Genomic DNA, 20744 nt, shown 5'->3' on the forward strand with positions numbered 1-20744 from the left:
TCATGGACAAGATTCAACACGTACAACAATCTAATGATCAGTTTGACATCAATGATGGTAAAGCCACACTGGACATGACCCACGTCTCTCCTCCTCAAGGGACTGGACGCAAAAAGATGTTATTGGTGGACGACCTTCGCAACACCAAAACGAGTCTCGTCCGAATTAACAACCCTCATGACCAGATGTGTTTAGCCCGTGCCATCGTGGTGGGACGAACCTATGCCAACAAGAACGACACGGTAGAATGGAAAAGAACCTGGAACACTATTCAACGTTCCGACCGAGCCAAACAACGAAACGAAGCAGAACTCCTGTTACAACAAGCCGGACTGCCCAAAGACACACCTTGTGGCATTCCCGAGATGCAAAAATTGCAAGATGTCCTAGCTCCACGATACACCTTGAAAGTGCACCCTCAAGAAATGCGCGGGCCTCTATTGTTTCGAGGCCAAGATTTTAAGGACGGAAAATACATTCACCTTTATCATCACGATGACCATTTCGATACCATTACCAGTATCACTGGATTCCTGAGATATGTTTATTATTGTGAGAAATGTGACTATGGTTATAATAATCGAGAGCAACACAAACATTGTGGATGGAAATGCTCAGGATGTTTGGCCTCTCCACCCTGTCTGAGCGAAGAACCAGTGCCTTGTTCCACTTGTCTGCGCACGTTTGTCAGCCCTACCTGTTACCAACAACATTTGAAGACGCAAGGTTCACAGAAGAAATGCGCTTGTCAACTCCTGAGATTGTGCCCTACGTGTGGACAAGGCATACTTACCAATAATGCCAAGGCACACGTATGTCGAGGAAAGAAAAAATGTCACATTTGTCACCACATCGTGGACTTGGAACACCAATGCTACGTGCAAAAATACCAACCCTCACCAGAGAAAGAGGACGGTCACAAGAAGAAAGGCAATTTCATCTTTTTCGATTTCGAATGCATGCAAGAGACCGGCATTCACATTCCTAATTTTTGCGTGGCTCATCGAGCGTGCGAGAAGTGCATTCAAGAACCTATCTTCAGTCATTGCCCTCACTGCAGCAAGATTCCTGGAGGACGTGAAAAAATCTTTCGGGGACCGAACACGTTAGCCGATTTTGCTCGATGGGTCTTAGACCCCATCGACAAGACGTGGAGCCAAGAGGACATCGAACGTTACGGAGATTGTCATCGTCATGCCACGGTGATGGCTCACAATTTCTCCGGATACGATGGACAGTTTCTTTTGAGGTACTATACGGAACAAGGCACCGAGCGTCCTAAAGTGACTTTGAACGGAGCCAAAATCATTTTCATGCAAGTGGGACAAGTACAGTTTAAAGATTCGATGAGCTATTTGGCCATGCCTTTGAGTCGAATGCCTAAAACGTTTGGAATGACAGAAATGGCTAAAGGGTACTTTCCACACTTTTTCAATACGGAAGCCAATCAACACGCCGTTCTACCCCATTTACCTGAGGCTCACTATTACGACCCCGACAACATGCGTACCGAACAACGAGAAGCTTTCTACGCTTGGTACCAGGCTCACGCTTCGGACCCTTTCGACTTTCAGGAAGAAATGCTAAAGTATTGTCGTTCCGACGTGGACATTTTACGGCGTTGCTGTGGAAAATTTCGAGAACTGTTCATGGAACACGGAGGGGTCGATCCTTTGAAAGAAGCTTGCACCATTGCCAAAGCGTGTTCCTTAGTGTATCGACAACGATTCATGCCTGAAAACACCGTGGCTGTCATCAGTCCTCAAACGACCCACTTTGTCAAACGTCAGTACTCGGTCAAAGCCCTACGTTGGTTACATTACTTGTGCGACAAGGAAGACAAGTGGATTCAGCATGCCCGCAACGGAGGGGGCGAAAAGACCATCGGAACATATTCGGTCGATGGCTGGGACTTAGAAAACCCCAAGATCGTGTACGAGTTTAACGGTTGCTTATTTCACGGATGTCCCGTCTGTTACCCTGACCGTGGTACTAAAAATCAGTTTTTGCAACGAACCATGGAAGACTTGTACCAGGACACTTGTCAGCGACGCCTAAAGTTAGAACAGGAAGGATACCAAGTGGTGGAAATGTGGGAACACGAGTACGATCACCGTATGAAAACCGATCCCGAGTTTAAACGTCTCGTGGAAAGTTACCAGTTCATGGACCCGCTGAACCCGAGGGATAGTTTGTACGGAGGAAGGACCAATGCCACCTGTTTGCTGTACCAAGCCGACGAAGAGAAAGGAGAAGAAATCAAATACTTGGACGTGTGTTCGCTGTATCCCTACGTGTGCAAATATTGTCGCTTTCCCGTAGGGCACCCGCAATTGCTGACGGAACACATCGACCTGAAAAACATTCGACAATACGAAGGCTTGATCAAGTGCAAAGTTTTGCCTCCCACGAACCTATACCATCCCGTCTTACCTCACCATTGTCAAGGCAAACTGATGTTTCCCTTGTGCCGTACTTGTGCCGAAACGTGCAACCAAGACCAGCCTTGTCAGCACAGCCAGGAAGAACAGGCCTTGACGGGAACCTGGGTCAGCGTGGAATTGTTCAAAGCTCTGGACATGGGATACCAACTGTTAGAAGTGTACGAAATTTGCCACTTTCCCAAGACACAACAGTACCGCAAGGGTGACCCCACGCAGAAAGGCATTTTCGCAGACTACGTGGATGCCTTTTTGAAACTGAAGCAAGAAGCCAGCGGCTATCCTTCCTGGTGTCACACTCCCCAAGACCAAATAAAATTCAAAGAGAAATATTACGAACAAGAAGGTATCACTTTAGACCACATCGAGAAAAACGAAGGCAGGCGATCGTTTGCCAAAGTGATGTTAAATTGCTTGTGGGGTAAAATGGCACAACGACCGTGTTTACCCAAGACGGAATATTTGACAGAACCTTCCCGCTACTTCCAGATGATTCACGACAAAACCAAATACATGAAACACGTGGACGTCGTTCGAGAGAATTTGATCTTGGTCAATTACGAAGAAGATCTGGACTTTGTACAAGACGACCCTTTTGGAAATGTCATCATTGCGGCTTACGTGACAGCCCATGCTCGCTTAAAATTGTACGAAGCTTTAGAACTGTTAGAAGAACGCGTCCTGTACTTTGACACGGACAGTTGCATTTACATCCATCACCCGATTCAACATCACCCTAACATCGAAGGAGACCGTTTAGGAGCCTGGACAGACGAGCATCCCGACGACAAGATTCTAAGTTTCGTCAGTGGCGGTCCCAAAAATTACGGCTACGAATACCGGGACAAACAAGGAGAAGTGCACACGACGTGCAAAGTGAAAGGACTGACTCTGAATTATCGTACCAGTCGAGTGGTCAACTTTGGGGTATTGAAAGAAGCCTTGCAATCGGGAGAGGATGGAAACTTTAAAGTGACCACTCACCAACCGAACAAGATTGTACGTTTACCCACTCACCACATCGTCAGTCGGCCCTTGGAAAAAGTCTATCAAATCGTGTACCAGAAGCGAGTTCGACTTCCCAATCATTTCACCTTACCGTATGGACACGTTGGTATAAAACATTGGTTGTAAGAGGATAGTTACCCCACCAGAAAGATGACTTCGCCACAGCAAGAATCGAGTGAGAAACCCGATGAGAACTCCAAGTTCAAACCCTACCATTTTCCAGTCTTCTTACCTGACTATTGTGATTGTGCCCGTCGATTGGACACGTTTCAGAAATGGCCTACGGATAGGGAAGGATTACCTTCTTCGCATGTTTTAGCTAGAACAGGATTTGTCTACTTGGGACCTGAGTCAGGATTGGGATACGAGGTACAGTGTTTCGCTTGCGGACTGAAGTTACGAATGGATCTATGTATCTATAAAGATTCAGCTATTCTGGAGCATACTCGATGGTCTCCGCACTGCCCTTACCTTTCTATGGCCTTTCCACCCATTACACTACGGTACAATGTTGACGGTACCTTAGAGACGGTACCTTCCAGAACAGGACATAAAAAACGTAAAAAAGGAAAGATGTACAAGTTGGAGACTGCATTGAGACTAGTATAAAAAGGGGGCTATGGTCATGATCGATAGTTCATTGTGACTACCAAGACCGAGCGAACAAGATGAATACTTTGAAAAAGACATCGTTTCAGTTTGGGGATTGTAAAAAAGTTGTATCTTCCTCTAGTTTGACTAATACTGGATGGATAAGACCCATGCATTGCGACGGAAAATGTCCGGAAGGAAACTGCGATTGTCCATGTGGTTACCATTGTAATTGCGTAACGGAGTTTGCAGACGAGTGCGATTGTGAGCCTTGCGATGGGACCGATGCTGTACGTTGTGACCTGAGCGATGCCGTAAAGCATCATGGGAACTTTAGTGCTCCTACCCCTGTCATGGAAAGTGATGCTGTGCGTGTCAGACCTGTGGGATGCGAAAGTGATGCTGCTCGTCCTCTTGGACATTTTACTGGGTTTCGTTTTAAAGGGGAATGTCCACCTTCACGTCTACCCCCTTACGGATGTCATCCAGCCCTGAGCAAACTCCTGTTCCTGTCACCCAACCCTCATCGAAACGAACCTGTGAAAGACGAATATTCGTTCCCTGTGCGTTTGTCGGAATACTGCGACTTTGAAAATCGTCTTCAATCGTTCAAAGGAAAATGGCCAAAGTATCTGGGAGGACCGACCCCCGAAGAATTAGCCAGAGCCGGATTTTTCTACTTGGGCGAAGGAGATAAAGTCAAGTGCTTCAGTTGCGGTGTGTCACTTCACCACTGGGAACCGCAAGATTCGGCCTACGTAGAACATGCTCGATGGTCACCGAATTGTCATTACTTACCTTTAGTGGGACCGAGACATTGAAGTAACTTCTTACCATAATCATCTGTTCATGGATACTTTACAAGAGAACATTTGTGCTTTGCCTGTGGAGTTGAGAGAACGCATTTACCGAGAGCTGGTCAAAATACAAGTGAAACGTAAAGAACAATTGCATCCGATACGTCACCGGTGTTTGAACCACTGGTACCTTCAGGCTATACAAGGACTGATTCAATTGAAAGTGTTCCATTGGACAGACATTGATCAACGATCTCCTGGTTATAAAAAGGATTGGTTTGGTATGGACGATTCTATCTACTACATTGTAAACGTATTGCATCGAATTCCAGAGGAAGAGTTAACGAATTACCAACATCTTGAACACAATGTCAACTTGGTGAAAGAGGAAACTTCTGAACGAATTGTAATGTGTAGATTAGTGACTCAACGATTTAAATTCGACACTGAAGTGAAACCATGTTTGTGCAAAGAGTACATTTCTTGTGTCAGACCAAAGAGGATTTAGTATGACCTATTCATGGATACTTTACAAGAGAACATTCGTGCTTTGCCTGAGGAGTTGAGAGAAAGGATTTACCGAGAGCTGGTGAAAATACAAGTGAAACGTAAAGAACAATTGCATCCGTTACGTCACCAGATCTTTAACCACTGGTACCTGAATGGTATAAGAGAACTGATTCGTCAGAAATTCTTTCAATGGTCAGACATTGTTCAACACTTTGAGGTCGCTAATGATCGACATGTTCATAATTATGGTTACTTCGAGATTCACCTAGTGCAACGCATTGAGGAAGACAAGTTAAAGGATTACAAACATATTTTACGTGGAATCTACTTAGAGGAAGAGGAAACACCTAAACGAACTCTGACGTTTCGGTTACAGTATGCAAGATTTAGATTCCCTACTGGAGAACGAAGATCTCTGGCTAGAAAGTACGTCTATTGCATCCGAAAAAAAGAGAATATAAAAACAGGCTGCCATGCCACGGTTTATGTCACATGTCATCCAACAGATTCCGTGGAAGGAACTCAATGACCATATTCAAACCGTGGATCATTACCATCAATTATTACAAGAACTGTATCCATTCAATTTTGGACGACAAGTGGTGTGTGTCTTAGTGACTTGTTTTCTGGGATTTCGTTTACCAGCCGATTCTTTGTGGACTCTTTACGATCAGTACTTACCACCTCCATGGCCTTAAATGGTCACGAAAAACTCCTTTTGTTCAAAGCCTTGCGTTTTCATCTGGATACTTCTCGACCTCAACAGGAAAAAAAGATTCGTCAACTTTTAGCGACCCAAGACGTGTATGACGATGTGTGTGTAGCTTGTGACTTACACCCTCATTGGACAGATGTTCGTGATTGGAAAAAGGGGGGTTTTGAGGCTTGGACCCAAGAAGTGGCCCAGTATGCACGAGAGTTGTTCAAGGAAAAAAGTTACTTTTCAACCTGTGTTAGTGACGGTGCCAGAAGAACCCGTCACCGAGAACAACCACTCGCTTCAGGACAGGACTGTCATGGACATGCCTGAAAGGTCATTTCGGGAGGACACTTGTGTGACAATACCTCATGTAGAGACTGTAAGAACATTACACACTGTCCCTAGGACATCTTGGTTAACCAAAACATGTTGTACAGACACTTGTTTATATTCCACTTTGATCGCTTTGCTGTGTTTTATATTCCTGTACATCACTATTTGGGTTGTATGTATTTTTGTCTTTCGTGTTCATATTTGAAACATTCAATAAACGTGTTCTGAAAAAGTATATAAACTCTTGTCTTGTTTGTTTTTTCGTGTCACAAGTGACATTTCTCATGCCATGGCTACCTCTGCTGTCTCTGCTCCCTCTTCCTCTACTGTCAAAGTCATCGACGAACACTTAGATCGTGCCAGTTGGGAGGCTTTGTATCTTCGCCATCCCTTTAACATGCTCATTGCTGGACCTAGCGGTTCAGGCAAAACCGAATTCGTCAAACGTTTGATCGAACATAAACATCATTTGATCGATCGACCCCCTCAACGGATCGTGTGGTGTTACAAAGAGTGGCAATCGGCGTACAACCTCTTGCGAGAAAGTCAAGGCGATTCCATCGTGTTTGTGGAAGGCATTCCTAAAGAAGACGATGGCATCGTCTCTGACTCCCGTCTAACCCATTTGGTCATTTTCGACGACATGTTAGGAGAAGACGAAGAAGAAATTAAATTGTGGTTCACGCGCAAAGGGCATCACCGTAATGCCAGTGTCGTTTACATCACCCAAAATTTGTTTCAACAAAGTAAAGCCCATCGCACCATCAGTCTCAATGCGCATTACGTGGTCTTGTTTAAAAGCCCTCGAGATAAATCGCAAGTGCAAGTCTTAGCCAAACAGTTAGGAACGCCTTGGCTGACTCAGGCGTACGACGATGCCACTCAAACGCCACACGCCTATTTACTCGTCGATTTGAAACCTACGACTCCCGAGGATTTGCGATTTCGTACCCACTTGTTTCACCACTGGTGCCAAGACGGAGGGCCTGTCCTGTACACGTCTCCGTCCTCGACTTCATTTCACTCCTCCCATGAAAAAAATCTATAAAAACCTCAGACCCTTTTTCGTCTGTCTCACACAGTGTGAACATGACGTCCCTTCAGTCACATCTTCCCGTCAAATTGATTCGTGCCTTGTATGGCATCAGCCGAGAAAAAGATCCACAAACACGAGCTCGTGTCTTAGAAGCTAGTCTCAAAGAAGTCTTACGATGGTTCACGGTGACGGCACGTCAATTACTCCAAGGAATCATTCAGATTCCTCATCAAACCCAACGCTTTTTCGATCGAAACAAAGTCGCTTTGGTCCAACTGGCCGATCCCCGCATCGACACTCAAACCAAAAAACAAATCATTTTGAAACCTGGAGGGAGCGGTACTCTAGGAGGGGTCATCATTCGCTCACTCTTAAGATGGGATCCTAATGCCCCCAAAGTTATCCCCAAGACAAAAGTCCAACGAAGCCCCAAGAAGAAAAAGAAAAAGACCAAGTCCCCAAGAAGAATAACTTCTCCAGTGGCAGGACCCTCCTCTTACCAGACACCACCACCATCACCCCGGAAAAAGAAAAGAAGCCCCCAGAAAAAGAAACAGAAAAAAAGTCCCCAGAAAAAGAAAAGTCCACAGAAGAAGAAGAAAACTAGTCGCAAGAGAGGCACTTCGGCCAGGACGCAACCTTACACTCGCAAGCCACGACCTGCCACAGCGTCTCCGGCAGCCTCACGTTTGTCCACTTCTCCGTTGATGTCACCAGGAACTGAAGAGTACTTGGAGACGTTGATCACACCAAGAACTTCTCCGTTGATGACCCCCAAAAGAACTTCCCCAGTGGCAGGACCTTCCAATTTAGCGGCAGTGGCTGCTGCTCACAAAGTACCTTCTCCCAAAATCAAAGTCCATGAAAGATCGGGCATGTTACAAAGTTTACTGGATTTGTCCAAGCAAGAACTGGCTCGATTTAGTCCGTTACGTACCCCTGCACGACGTGTCATGCCTGTCCTCAAACTGATAAAACGTAAAGACAATCAGTGGCGACGAGTTCCAGTATAAAAAGACCTGTGACCAAGTCGGGGGTATCAGTGAACTTGTAAAAGATGTCACCTCCAAGAAGCCACAAAAGAAAGAGACAAAGGCAGACGCGTCATCCGACAAAGCGCTTAGCCAAGCATCGACGTTACCCTAAAAAAAGACACAGTCGTTCCAAGAAAAAGAGGCGTCAACAAAGGGGAGGATTCCTTGGCGATTTTCGGAAAAACATTGTCACCTTTATGACAAAGCGATAGTCCCAGAAAAAAAAGATAAAAGGGTGTGCGTTAAGTCATCGACGTTAGTGTCTGTTCGGTGAATGTCCCGGAACCCACAAGCAAAAATGTCACCCTCCAGAAAACCCCAAGGAAAAAAAAGGAAAGGACTGCCACCACGTTTAGCCAAACATGGGGACCTGTTATCTGTCCTGTCCAAAGCTTCTCCACCCCTACGAAAAAAACTCATTCAAACGGCCTCCAAAGAGGTCATCGATACCGTGTGCGAATGTTGTTTGAACGTTTTGAAAGGCACGATCCCTTTGTCCAAACACCAGAAACAATGCTTAAGCAAGCATCGTCACGTTCTTCGTCAAATGGTTCGAAAAAAAATTCCCATTCGTCAAAAAAAGAAGATGTTGGTCCAACGTGGAGGCATTTTACCTCTCTTGTTAGGCCCCATACTAAAAGGAGTCTTGGGAACCATGTTGGGAGGACTGATGGGAGCAAGATAAAAAGGCCCTCGGAAGTCCCAAGATCTCAGAATCGACCCCTGACAACCCCATGGAAGGACGAAAACTAGCTTTAGTGCCTTACAAACGATGGATGGAATACCATCGGTGGCAAGAACAACGCACCCCGCATTTACCTCCCAATCCCAATTTGAGCGAAATGTCCCAGTTACAACACGAATTGCAGTCCTTGATGGATCGCCAAGATTTGTCCGAAACAGAAAAATCGCAAAAGTACGGTCAACTCTTGCAACGATTGCAACTCTTTCACCAGAAAGCTTTAGACGAAACAGCTCTACCCACTCTGAAAGATTTTAAGACCTTGATGAAAAGTCCAGCACCATCACCAGTACCAGTACCAGTACCAGTACCAGTGGTCAAGACAGAAAAAGGAGAAGAAGAAGAGGAAGGGTTTCTAACTCCACCAGAAAAAGTACGCAAGTTAACAACACCACCTACCTCCAGAATTGGATGGATTAAAAAGATGATGGCCACCCCTTCTTCATCACAAGAGAAAAAGAAAGTGAAGACAGAAGTGAAGACAGAAGTGAAACAAGAACCGATATCCCCTGCTCAGACATCCTCCTCCTCTTCGACACCTATTGCTGGCCGCACACGCAAAGCCTTGCAATCCAAGAAAATACCCCAAGAGAAAAAGAGTAGCCTCTTCCAAGAGTGGGTGCCTTATTAACACATCAACCAACACAAAAAATGGAAAAAGTCTTAGCCAGCATTTACTACGATCCCTCCCATCCTGCAGGTTACGCAGGAGTTCAAAAATTGTATCGTGCTGCCAAAACTCGACTGAAAAGTCTCCGTTTACCTCAAGTGCAACGATGGTTACAAGAACAAGCTACCTACACTTTACACAAACCCATTCGACGCAAGTTTGCCAGAAGTCGCACCCGAGTGGAAGGCATCGATCATCAATGGCAAGCCGATTTAGCCGATGTCTCTCATTTGGCCAGCTACAATCGTGGTTACAAATATTTGTTTTGTGTCATCGACGTCTTTTCCAAATTTGCCTGGGTCGTGCCCTTGACTTCCAAATCCAGCAGCGAGTTAGTGCGAGCCCTGCAACGGGTGTTGAAACAAAGCGGTCGTCGCCCTCTTCGATGGCAAACGGACAAAGGCACCGAATTTCTGAACCAAGCTTTCCAAAAAGAATTAAAGAAACGTGACATTCATTTTTTTACCACCGAGAATCCCGAAACCAAAGCCAGCATCGTGGAACGTTTTCAACGCACTTTGAAAGAACGCATGTGGAAATATTTTACGCATCACCACACTCTGAAGTACATCGACATCTTACCGCACCTGGTGCAAGCGTACAACCAATCTTACCATCGAAGCATCGGACGTGCCCCGCAAGACGTGACTCCCGACAACGAAGTGCTAGTGTTCGAGCGCCTGTTCGGTACGTCCCCGACGAGGGCTGTCCCCAAGAAAAGTGGAGAGTTGACCGTAGGAGATTGGGTACGCATTGGCAAAACCAAACGCACTTTCGACAAAGGTTACTTACCTAACTGGACGACCGAACTGTTTCGCGTCACTGGACGAGTACATGGTCGTCATCCTGCCGTCTATAAATTGGAAGACATGAACGGAGAAGTACTCAAAGGAACGTTTTATTTGCCCGAGTTACAACGTGTCACCAAAAAAGAAGACGACGTGTACGACATCGAAAGCATTCTCGAACGCAGAACCCGTAAAGTGGGCAAACGACGTGTCAAAGAAGTCAAAGTACGTTGGAAAGGATATCCACCCAGTTTTGATTCTTGGATCGACGCTTCGCAAGTCATCGACTATAAAAAGAAGAAGTGACCATCATGCCCTTTCACACAGCAGACGCAGCTACGTCGACCACTCCTTCTTCCCCTAGTTCTTCTGTGCAAGATTTACAAAAACAACCCTTGTGGGTGTGGTGTGGAGAACGTGTGCCTAAAACGCAAATCGCCTTTTTCTGCCAAATCTTCGTGGTGTATTGTGTCATCGGGGCAGCCATTGCCAATTTGAGTTTGCAACAAGGAGACAAACAATTGTGGACCATTTTATTGAGCAGCTGCATCGGTTACCTGCTTCCTAATCCTTCCCTGAAATTCTCCTCGAACGGGAACGTTGTGTCCAGTGCCAGTGCCAGTCACCACTCCAACAACCACAACCAGAACCCCATTTTGGGCGGAGACACGCCTCTGACATCCAGTAACCCCTCGGACAGCCACAGAACTCTGGAATTATGAGTCACCAAAACCAATTTTACTTAACCTTACCCAGTGACAGTTCCATGGAGGTGTTTCCCCACAACACGTTGTGCTGTTACACGGCCAAATTACCTCAGGCCATCCCCTTAGATCACGAAGCCCATTGGGAAGTGGCTTTAGTGGAAATCATTCACCCAACCCAAGTCCTCAATGTCCTTCCCAATCAAAATTTTTTTCATGTGGAAGTTCATGACGAGTCATTGCAACAGGAGTTGAATAAGAAAGTCATGTATGACAATAAAATCTATAATGAGAAAACTCAAAAATGGACCTACCACTTTTTCATTCCCCCAGGTTATTATTTCAGTGGTCAACATTTGGTCAACGTCATATCTGCCAAGTTTAATGGCGTGTTTGGGAAAGCTTTGGAGCATGCCAAAATAAGTGTCACCATGGAGTACCACAAAGTAGCTCGTCGCTTCTCGATGAGATTTGAGCGGAGTAAAATCATGTCCATTTTATTTTGTCCTGAATTGTTTGACATGTTGGGCGGAGACATGAACCTGAGAATGAGCATACTCAAGAACAACGAATTACCCATCGTTTACGACAACGAGTCTTTTAGCAAGTTGTTTCGTACCCCAGTAGAACTGAACCAAGGACTGAATTTGATGTTCGTGTACTCCGATGCGGTGGAGTATAACGTGGTGGGACACACCTCCGTACCGTTACTGCGTGTCATTCCTTTCAAAGTGGATTCTGCCGCAAACGCTGACGAGGAAGGTGGAAACACTTACCACGTTCACCGCGAATTTGTCCATCCTCACTATTTGCCAGTCAGCAAGTCGTATTTGGACACGGTCAACATTACTATAAAAGGAGATTTGGGACAAAATATTCCATTCACCAAAGGAAAAGTCACGGTGAAACTCCATTTTCGAAAACGGTTCTCTCACGATTCGTAAGCAAGTCATGTATCCAGTGTACCAAGGGGTTGCACGACAGCGAGGACACGGTTTAGGAGACATGTTAAAATCGGCCTTTCGTTCGGTGGCCCCGTTGTTGAAACCGATGGTGACACGCGGATTGCACGCCTTGAAAGATGCGGCACTGACGCAAGGCAAAGAATTTCTCCAAAATGTCATCATCGACAAACAAAACCCTAAAGAAGCCTTCATGAGGGCAGGCAAAAATGTCCTGCTGCAAACGGGTAAAGACATTTTGGGCCGACGAGACACACCTATAAATGCCCTGCACGTTACCGAGTCAGGCATTCAGCAAGGACAAGGCAGAAAGAGACGACGAAGAAAACACCCTTTCACCAGACTTCAAGCTAGAAAAGCCAAGAAAAGAAGAACCGTTCGAGACTTAGACGTTTTCGATTATTGAGACACAGAAAAAATGATGCACCGAGAGTCATGTGCTTGTTCCAAGACGGAACTGGATATGTTTGCCATGCCCCCCACCATGATGACGATGCAAGAATCCCAGTGGGTGGAATTTCATCCCGTCTCCTCTTTGACGGATTCCGCTCCCATCGAGTTCGAAATCAAAGGACAACCCGAAGATTACATCGATCTGAATAGCAGTTACCTGTATTTGAAAGTCAAAGTGATCAAAACTGACAACACCAATCCTGGAGCCAATGATAGGGTAGCGCCCGTCAACAATTTCATGCATTCCTTGTTCAGCGAAGTGGACTTGTACTTGAATAACAAACTGGTCAGCAGCAGCATGGATACTTACCCATATCGTGCCTACTTGGAAAATCTCTTGACGTACGGAAAAGAAGCCAAGAATACTCATCTGGATGCTTGCGTGGTATGGAAACCTGACACGGCAGGTGCAGGCACGTTTAGCGACACAGCCCTGACAGAAGATGACAATCCTCACAATGTGGGGTTTAACACACGTAGAACTAAAATTTTGCAAGGACGTAGTTTAGAACTGATGGATCGTTTGCATTTGGACATGTGGTTACAAGAAAAGTATTTACTGAACGGAGTTGATATTCGCCTGAGACTGAATCGTAGCACTGCCGCTTTCCATTTGATGGCCCATGCCAACGAATACAAAACTGTTATCCAAGAAGCCAGACTTTACGTACGCCGTGTGGAAGTGTTACCTAAAGTGGGAAACGACATCAGTCAGACGTTGAGCAGAACGACCGCCAAGTATCCCATAAGACGTGTGGAAGTGAAAACGTTCACCATTCCTGTTGGACAGCGATCCATGATCGAAGATCATCTGTTCCAAGGACAGTTACCCAAGCGTTTGATCGTTGGTATCGTCAGGAATTCAGCTTTCAATGGACTTCATAACGAAAATCCTTTTGAGTTTCGACACTCTAGCGTGTCCAAAATCGAAGTCAGTCGTGACGGCAAGACCTTGTGTACACGACCCTTTGAGCCTAACTTTGCCCAGAACAATTACTTGAGATCGTACTTGTCCCTGTACGAAGCCACCGGACAGTTAGGAACCAATACCAGTCACGGTATTACGTACGAAGATTATGCAGGAGGCTATGCTTTGTGGGCCTTTGATTTCACTCCAGACCAAGGCAGCGACGAGGGACATTTCCACCCTATAAAATCTGGCCAGATTCGTGTGGAAATTCAGTTTGCAAATCGAGACCCTGCTGATCCAACGTTGAACGTGATCCTGTATGCAGAATTTGACAATACGATAGAAATCAACAGTTTGAGAGAAGTCATTCTAGATTACTAGAAGCCATGGAAGACTGTTATCCCTCTTTACCTAGTGAAGAAACTTTGGACATGAAATGTGAGGAGACCGTGGAAGGAGAATCCCAAGACAAAGACGAAGAAATTGTCATGATGAAGTCGAGATGGCCAGAACAAGAAGCCCATTTAGTCTCCTGTTTTGCCAAACACTTGGTCGACAAAATGACGGAATTGATCAAGAAAAATTGTTATGGATGTCAAAACGATCATCCCAGTCAAATTCAACACGATAAATGCCTGATGTTGAGTCAAGAAGAAAAATTGGACGAGTATCTGGACGAAGCTTGGAGTCTCATCTCAAACAAAGACGTGTTGCACCAGTGGTATAAAGACTTGCGTGAACATTCTTGTCCACCATTAACCACTCAAGAGATCCATCGTATCGAAGCTCTCCTGAATCAGAGTGAGGAAACAGAACGAATAACCGTTTATTCGTCAGACATTTTCAAGCAAAAAGTCAGGATCGAATTGACGACTTATTATTACCTGTGAAGAAGAAAAAAACACAAATCAATGGATACCTGGGAACTTTATTACCTTTTGAACCATAGTTCGTATACGGCTTCTTGGAATCCTGTCGTCTGTGCTAAAGATGAACTCCCTCATCGCAAACCTAAAGACCATCAAGCTTACGTGATCAACACGGACGAAAGTCATCTCCCAGGAACCCACTGGGTAGCCGTCTACTTTCCTCAAGAAGGATGTGTGGAATATTTCGATTCGTACGGATTGCCCCCTTTGGAAGACGATATCATCGACTTTATGAGAAGAAATGCTCAAACCACCCGATTCAATAACGTGAAATTACAAGGCACAGATTCCTTGGTGTGTGGACAGTACTGTGTGTATTTTCTGCATCATCGCAGCCTGGGCTATTCCTTAGAACATTTAGTGACTCATTTTGATCCTCGTTCTTCTGCTAGAAACGATGTGAAAGTAGATCGATGGTTTTGTGACCATTATGCTTATCTTTTGTCTCAAGCTAGGAAACGTAGTGTCCATCAATGGCCTAATGATTTCCAACAGTGGAAATCACAGTTTCATTCACAACGTTGTCAGCCTTGTTTAAAGTAGATAGTATTTGAAGAAAAAATGTTTGTGATTTGAAAAAAATTGTTAGATGTTATAGTGTTGGATTAATGTTAAAAAATGTTAGAGTTGTTGTTTAGTGTTAAGTGATTTTTGAATAAAAATGTTGTGTTTTGAAAAAAAATGCCTTTGTGGTTTGTTTAGCTATAAGAATATTGGATTGATGCTCTTTCATTTCTTACTATCCCTCTCATGAACGTTGCAGCTCGAAAACCGTGTGGGGGATGTTTTCCTTCACGTCCGCGCTTTAACTTTAAGAACCGGGTTGTTCCCAGTCTAGCCATCCATTGTCGACTCATCCTCCTAAGAAGATGTGCTCCAAACTAGCTAAGCTCAACGAAGCCTACGTGAATTTGCATAGGGTCAGACACAGTCTGATACCGAAGCCAGAAGAAATAGAGAATGTGAGAATGTTAAAAATCACTGAAGACCTGATAGAAGAGCTCTTCAGAGAAGAAATGAACAAGGAGAAAGAAGAATGGACAGAGAAGTACAGACTTCAGAGACAGCAGCAACAGCAGCAACAACAGCAACAACAGCAACAGCAGCAACCTGAAGCTGACAGAGGCTTTGTCGATTGTCGTATCGACACCAAAGAGTTCTTCTTCTCTTTCCGAAGAAGCAGACCTATCGCCAGAAAGTCTATCCTCAGAGGACATCGCATTCTTAGAAACTAAAAAAGAATGCCATAGCAAAAAAAAACCAACAAAAAAACAGCCCTTTTCAGGGCTACCCAATACTCTAGAAAAGAAGTAATGATCCATTTGCCAATGTGTGTAGGTAGAGTAGTGTGAAAATAAACACTAACTCTTTCTTAAAAATTTTGAGGGTATGTGTTGGTGTGTTTGTGTTAGTAAGTGATAAAGTAGGTTGGTGTGGATAGTAGATTAAAATGATGTTTGTTTTTTTGGGCTGATTGAGGTGTAGATTTGGAGTTAGATTGGATTGCTTTGAGTATGTGGATAGTCAATTGAAGTGATGGGTAGCATAAAAAAGTGAGCGAGTGTTTCTTTTAGGTCCGCGCGTTGTTGTTGTTTTTTGGTCATGATCTAGGTAAGATCAATTTTATGTTATTAGGGATGTTTTCCATCACGTCCGCGCTTTCACTATAAATTGAAACTCGTTCGGCAGTCCAGCTACCCTTGTTGATTGATCAACACCAAAAAATGAACACGAGACTTGAGAAACTGTTGGAGCTTCATGTGCATCTGGAATATGCCAGGCGCATATTAAATGAACTGGCCGCGGAAGCCATTGTCGAGGAGGGAAGGATAAGAGAGGAGGAAAGAAGAAACAAAGAAGAGGAGGAGAGAAGATATAAAGAAGAAGAAAGAAGATATAAAGAGGAAAGAAGAAACAAAGAAGAGGAGGAGGAAAAGGAGAGAAGAAATTTCAAAATCCCAGAGAGCGAAAATTGGGATTCTGAAGCGACATATCCTGCCTCTGCTCTCTCCCCCCAAAAGGTAAAAAGTAACTGGGGGATAAGATGTGTATGTGGCGCCAGGCCTGGAAAGTGCCACCATTAACCAGGTGTCCATGAAGTTCCAAACAAAAACAGCCCTTTTCAGGGCTACCCAATACTCTGGAAAAGAAATAACTATTAATTTGCCAATGTGTGTAGGTAGAGTAGTGTGTATATAAATACTAACTCTTATTTTAGATAGTGTGAGGGTATGAGTTTGTGTGTTTGTGTGTTTGTGTTTGTAAGAGCTCAGGTATGTTAGTGTGAATAGTAGATTATGGGTTTCTTAGCGTATGTGAAGAGTATAGTTAGGGTTTTATTATATGAAATGAGAAAGTAGGGGGATGTTTTCCTTCACGTTCGCGCGATGTTGGGTCATCATCTAGGTAAGATCCATTTTATGTTTTAGGGGGATGTTTTCCTTCACGTTCGCGCTTTTCGTATAAGAAGCCACAGTGCTCGTTGTTCAAACCATTCTGCAAAGAATACAAAGAAGATGGCTTCTAACCAAATGGACAAAATGGAAAAATTGCAAAACGTCCTCGACAATTTAGGAATGATAGAGCAAATGTTGGTTAACCTAAACGAGGATCACTATTCATATAGTCCCCATCGAGTGAAGATGGAGATAAACAATTTACGAAAAATGAAGGTAATCATCAGTGATCTGTTGAAAGAAATAAAGGAGGAGAAGGAGGATGAAGAGGAAAAGATAAGAATAAGAACATGGAACGAAAAAATTGAAAAAGAAGAGGAAAATGAGAAGAGGAAGAAAGAAGAGGAGGAGGAGGAAGAGAAGAAAGAAGAGAAGGAGAAAAAAAAGAAGAGAAAGAGTGTTGGAGATAAAATAAGAAGTTGGTGGAGGAAAAGAAGAAATTAGAAGCAGAAGAAAACCCAAAGGCCCTTTTCAGGGCCCCCATATATCTCGAAAAGAGATAGTCTTTGAATTGCCTACCCCTTTTTTAAAAAAATTTTTTTATTTTTTTTATTTTTTAAAAAAAATCCTATATTCAATTTCCCTTGACGCTAGATTGACCCACGATTTATTCCCATGTTAAATTCCCCTTGTACGTAGAGTGACCCACGATTTATTCCCATGTTAAATTCCCCTTGTACGTAGAGTGACCCACGATTTTTCGCCATGTTAAATTTCCATTGTACGTAGAGTGACCCAGGGGTGTTTTGAGTGGAATTTCCATTGTACGTAGGGTGCCCCACTTCACTACTGATGCTAGTACGTTGAATACAATACGCTTTAATGTTATAATCTTCTTGTATGGATTGGCTGCAACGTAAATATTTCATATTTTCGTTGTCTTGCATTCATAAAATGTTAGGTTCGTTTTCATTTGGTGTAGATAGATAAAAGTAATTATAGACATGACATAAAAAAATCACTGGAATAAAACAGAGCACAAGGGCACTGTATATGTCACTCAATGTAACGTACACATTATCCCTATAATATTATTCAAAACGACTTTCGTTTTGTAGCAGCTTCCATCCCTGGAAAGATAAGACTGAGTTAAGGCTGCTAACGGGAGATAGTGCTAGCCAGGAAATCCTGCCACAAGGGCGGAAAAACCTGGTACGTCCTAAGTACGTCGAGACATGGGAGATCCAGTCACAAGAAGTATCCTATAATTCACTCGAATAGAGAAGACTTTGGAAGGCACACGTTTAGTGAAGGAGCCATTTGGAAGGCGAACCTATGCAGAAAAGAAGCTAATGAAAGCGTATATACTCAGTGAATAATTCAGGGCAGACGTACCGGTTAATTAAATGCCCTAAAGAACTTGAAGAATAGGCAATATTTAAGACAATTTAACTGCAGTTATTTGTTTTCGTTTACTATTGTGCAATTGTTTTTATTCATCATAATAATCTACTTAAATCCTCTTAATGTTTGTGCCTGTTTTTGTTCTCCATAAGTCGCATTATAACCATCATTCGTCCATAAGTCTCATTATAACCATCATTCGTCTATAAGTCGCATTATAACCATCATTCGTCCATAAGTCGCATTAGAACCATCATTCGTCTATAAGTCGCATTATAACCATCATTCGTTCATAAGTCGCATTATAACCATCATTCTTTACTGTGATACCAAATATGGTTTAAGTATAATGCAACATTTCTATGGTAACGTATGCCATAAAAACCAACGTTAGGAAGAGATGGCAACTATGATTAGGATCCAATAATTCATACTAAAGTTGTCTTGTGGACACCAAATTGTGAATGTATGGACCTGTCAGTGCAAACGTATGGATAGCCATGTGATGACTATTACTATATCGATTTCATCGAGTACAATCCAAATTATCTAAATGTTTACCTCGCATGAACGTAATAACTTTAGAACATTCTAGTATAGTTACACTCAACACCTGCATAAGTAAATTTGAAACAAATGTATTCCGTACGTGTATAACCTAACATTTTAACAGGTTTGCAAAATAAATTGAATACATTTTTATCCAATGAATCGCTTGAAGTGTTTCATAACCATGATTCTTTGTGCATGCACTTCCCCAAAAGAAAAAAAAACTGCTGCACTGGAATACATTTTTGCATTGTAAACTTAACTGTATGCCAAACGGGCATATTATCGTTGCTTTTCAATTTCTTTTTGTGATTCATGGACAAATTCGTTTTTGTAATAAAAGAACAATAAACCTTCAATGCCACATGACTGCCCTGTATTCAGTCGGTTACCAGCATCGGCTTCACTAAATTGTCTGTTTTCCACTCCAGGGGTTGGAGGTAAGGGAAATGCAGCTGAGGTAACTGGACGTGGTTTCAATGGTTTAAGGTCATGTCTTGTCCGTACATGAATTGGAGTCAGGTAACCTAAAAACATGTACATAATAAAGCAAGTCAAATTTACAAGTACAATACCGGACTATATGAGCACAGTAATTGTGTAACATAAAAAAAGAATGGAAAATATCAAACGAACTTTAAAAACGTGAGAGGAGAGAAAATTAAGAGACATAAGCGGGAGGGATGCAAACCTAGTACATTATTCATTAAGACCTCTACTGTGAATATGACATTCATAAATTAATAAATTTGCTTCATTTAACTGCGTCGTAAATAATTAGAATTGGTTTCAAAGTCTACTTGCACCAATTAAAAGGAATAATCGTTTTTTAATTTTACTCTTAATACAATTCTTAAATTATTCTTTAAAAAGTCTTCATTTATTCTGTATAAAATGTGCTAATAGAGCTGACTCTCTTTGAATTAGTTTTCCATCGGTATGGGTGAATTATGAGAAGGACCTACTTACACGCCTCCTCATCTAAATCGTCTATTTCATTAATTCTTTCATAGCATACACTATCCGATGAGAAATGCCTCTCAGGATCAACCCCTGTCTTGTGAGAACTTGTGCTCAGATCACTTTCAGTGGAATCCACTTGGGCACCTGGTGAGGCTTCCTTGTCACTTTTAAATCCCCCTTTTGCACCAAGTCCGCTGTCATGAGAATTATTTGGGGATTCTCGGAGATTCTCTTTATCAGTATGGTCATTGTTTTCCACAGGGTCTTTCTTGCATTGGTCTTTATCTTCGGTTAATATGGAGTATATTTGATCCTGATCAAGCTCTAGATAATCTGCCGAACGACTCTCGCATGCATCAGTTTCAATCTTTTCTCTACTGGAATCTGGTTCCAGTCCACTTTGGTTTTGATAGACTATGCTTTGATTAAGTTCAGAAAATTGTGAGCAGCGCCTCAGAAAAATAGGACCTTTCCTTGCTGGTGTGGTCCTCAAGGTGATACTGTGTTCAGCATCAGAATCTGGAAATTTTGTCGGGATTTTATTGTCTTCTGTATCTTCCATTTTTAAAAGGAGTGTAATCTACTAATCTGAGTGAATGGCGGTACTGTACTTCTGGCCTGGCCTCGTCATAGCCCTATAAACAAGAAACCATACTATGGAGTATTTTACCAAACAATGCGGGTTCTAAATAAATTCACAAGTAGTACATAAGCATTGTACAAGACACAAAACAGTTAAGTATTATGGTACATTCTTGACAGTTCAAATACTTATGCTACTATGTCTTCAGATAAAACACTGGCAGTCTCAGTGTAAAAGTATC

The 20744-nt window shown here is 43.2% G+C and overlaps 1 protein-coding gene across 1 annotated transcript in view; it reads right to left on the reverse strand.

Annotated features, from left to right (window-relative positions):
• LOC149770838 (uncharacterized) overlaps positions 1–20482 on the reverse strand; it is an 87816-nt gene extending 67334 nt beyond the window's left edge. Inside the window, exons 1-2 of the mRNA XM_089949056.1 lie at positions 19927–20482; positions 19311–19484 (exon numbers count right to left, since the gene is read on the reverse strand). Coding sequence (XP_089805182.1) covers positions 19311–19484; positions 19927–20482 — 730 coding nt within the window. The remainder of the gene's footprint in view (positions 1–19310; positions 19485–19926) is intronic.
• Between the last annotated feature and the right edge of the window lie 262 nt (positions 20483–20744).

The sequence above is a fragment of the Sinohyriopsis cumingii genome, unplaced genomic scaffold, assembly GCF_028554795.1.
Source record: "Sinohyriopsis cumingii isolate HCF-2022 unplaced genomic scaffold, ASM2855479v2 utg002262l, whole genome shotgun sequence".
NCBI lineage: Eukaryota > Metazoa > Mollusca > Bivalvia > Unionida > Unionidae > Sinohyriopsis > Sinohyriopsis cumingii.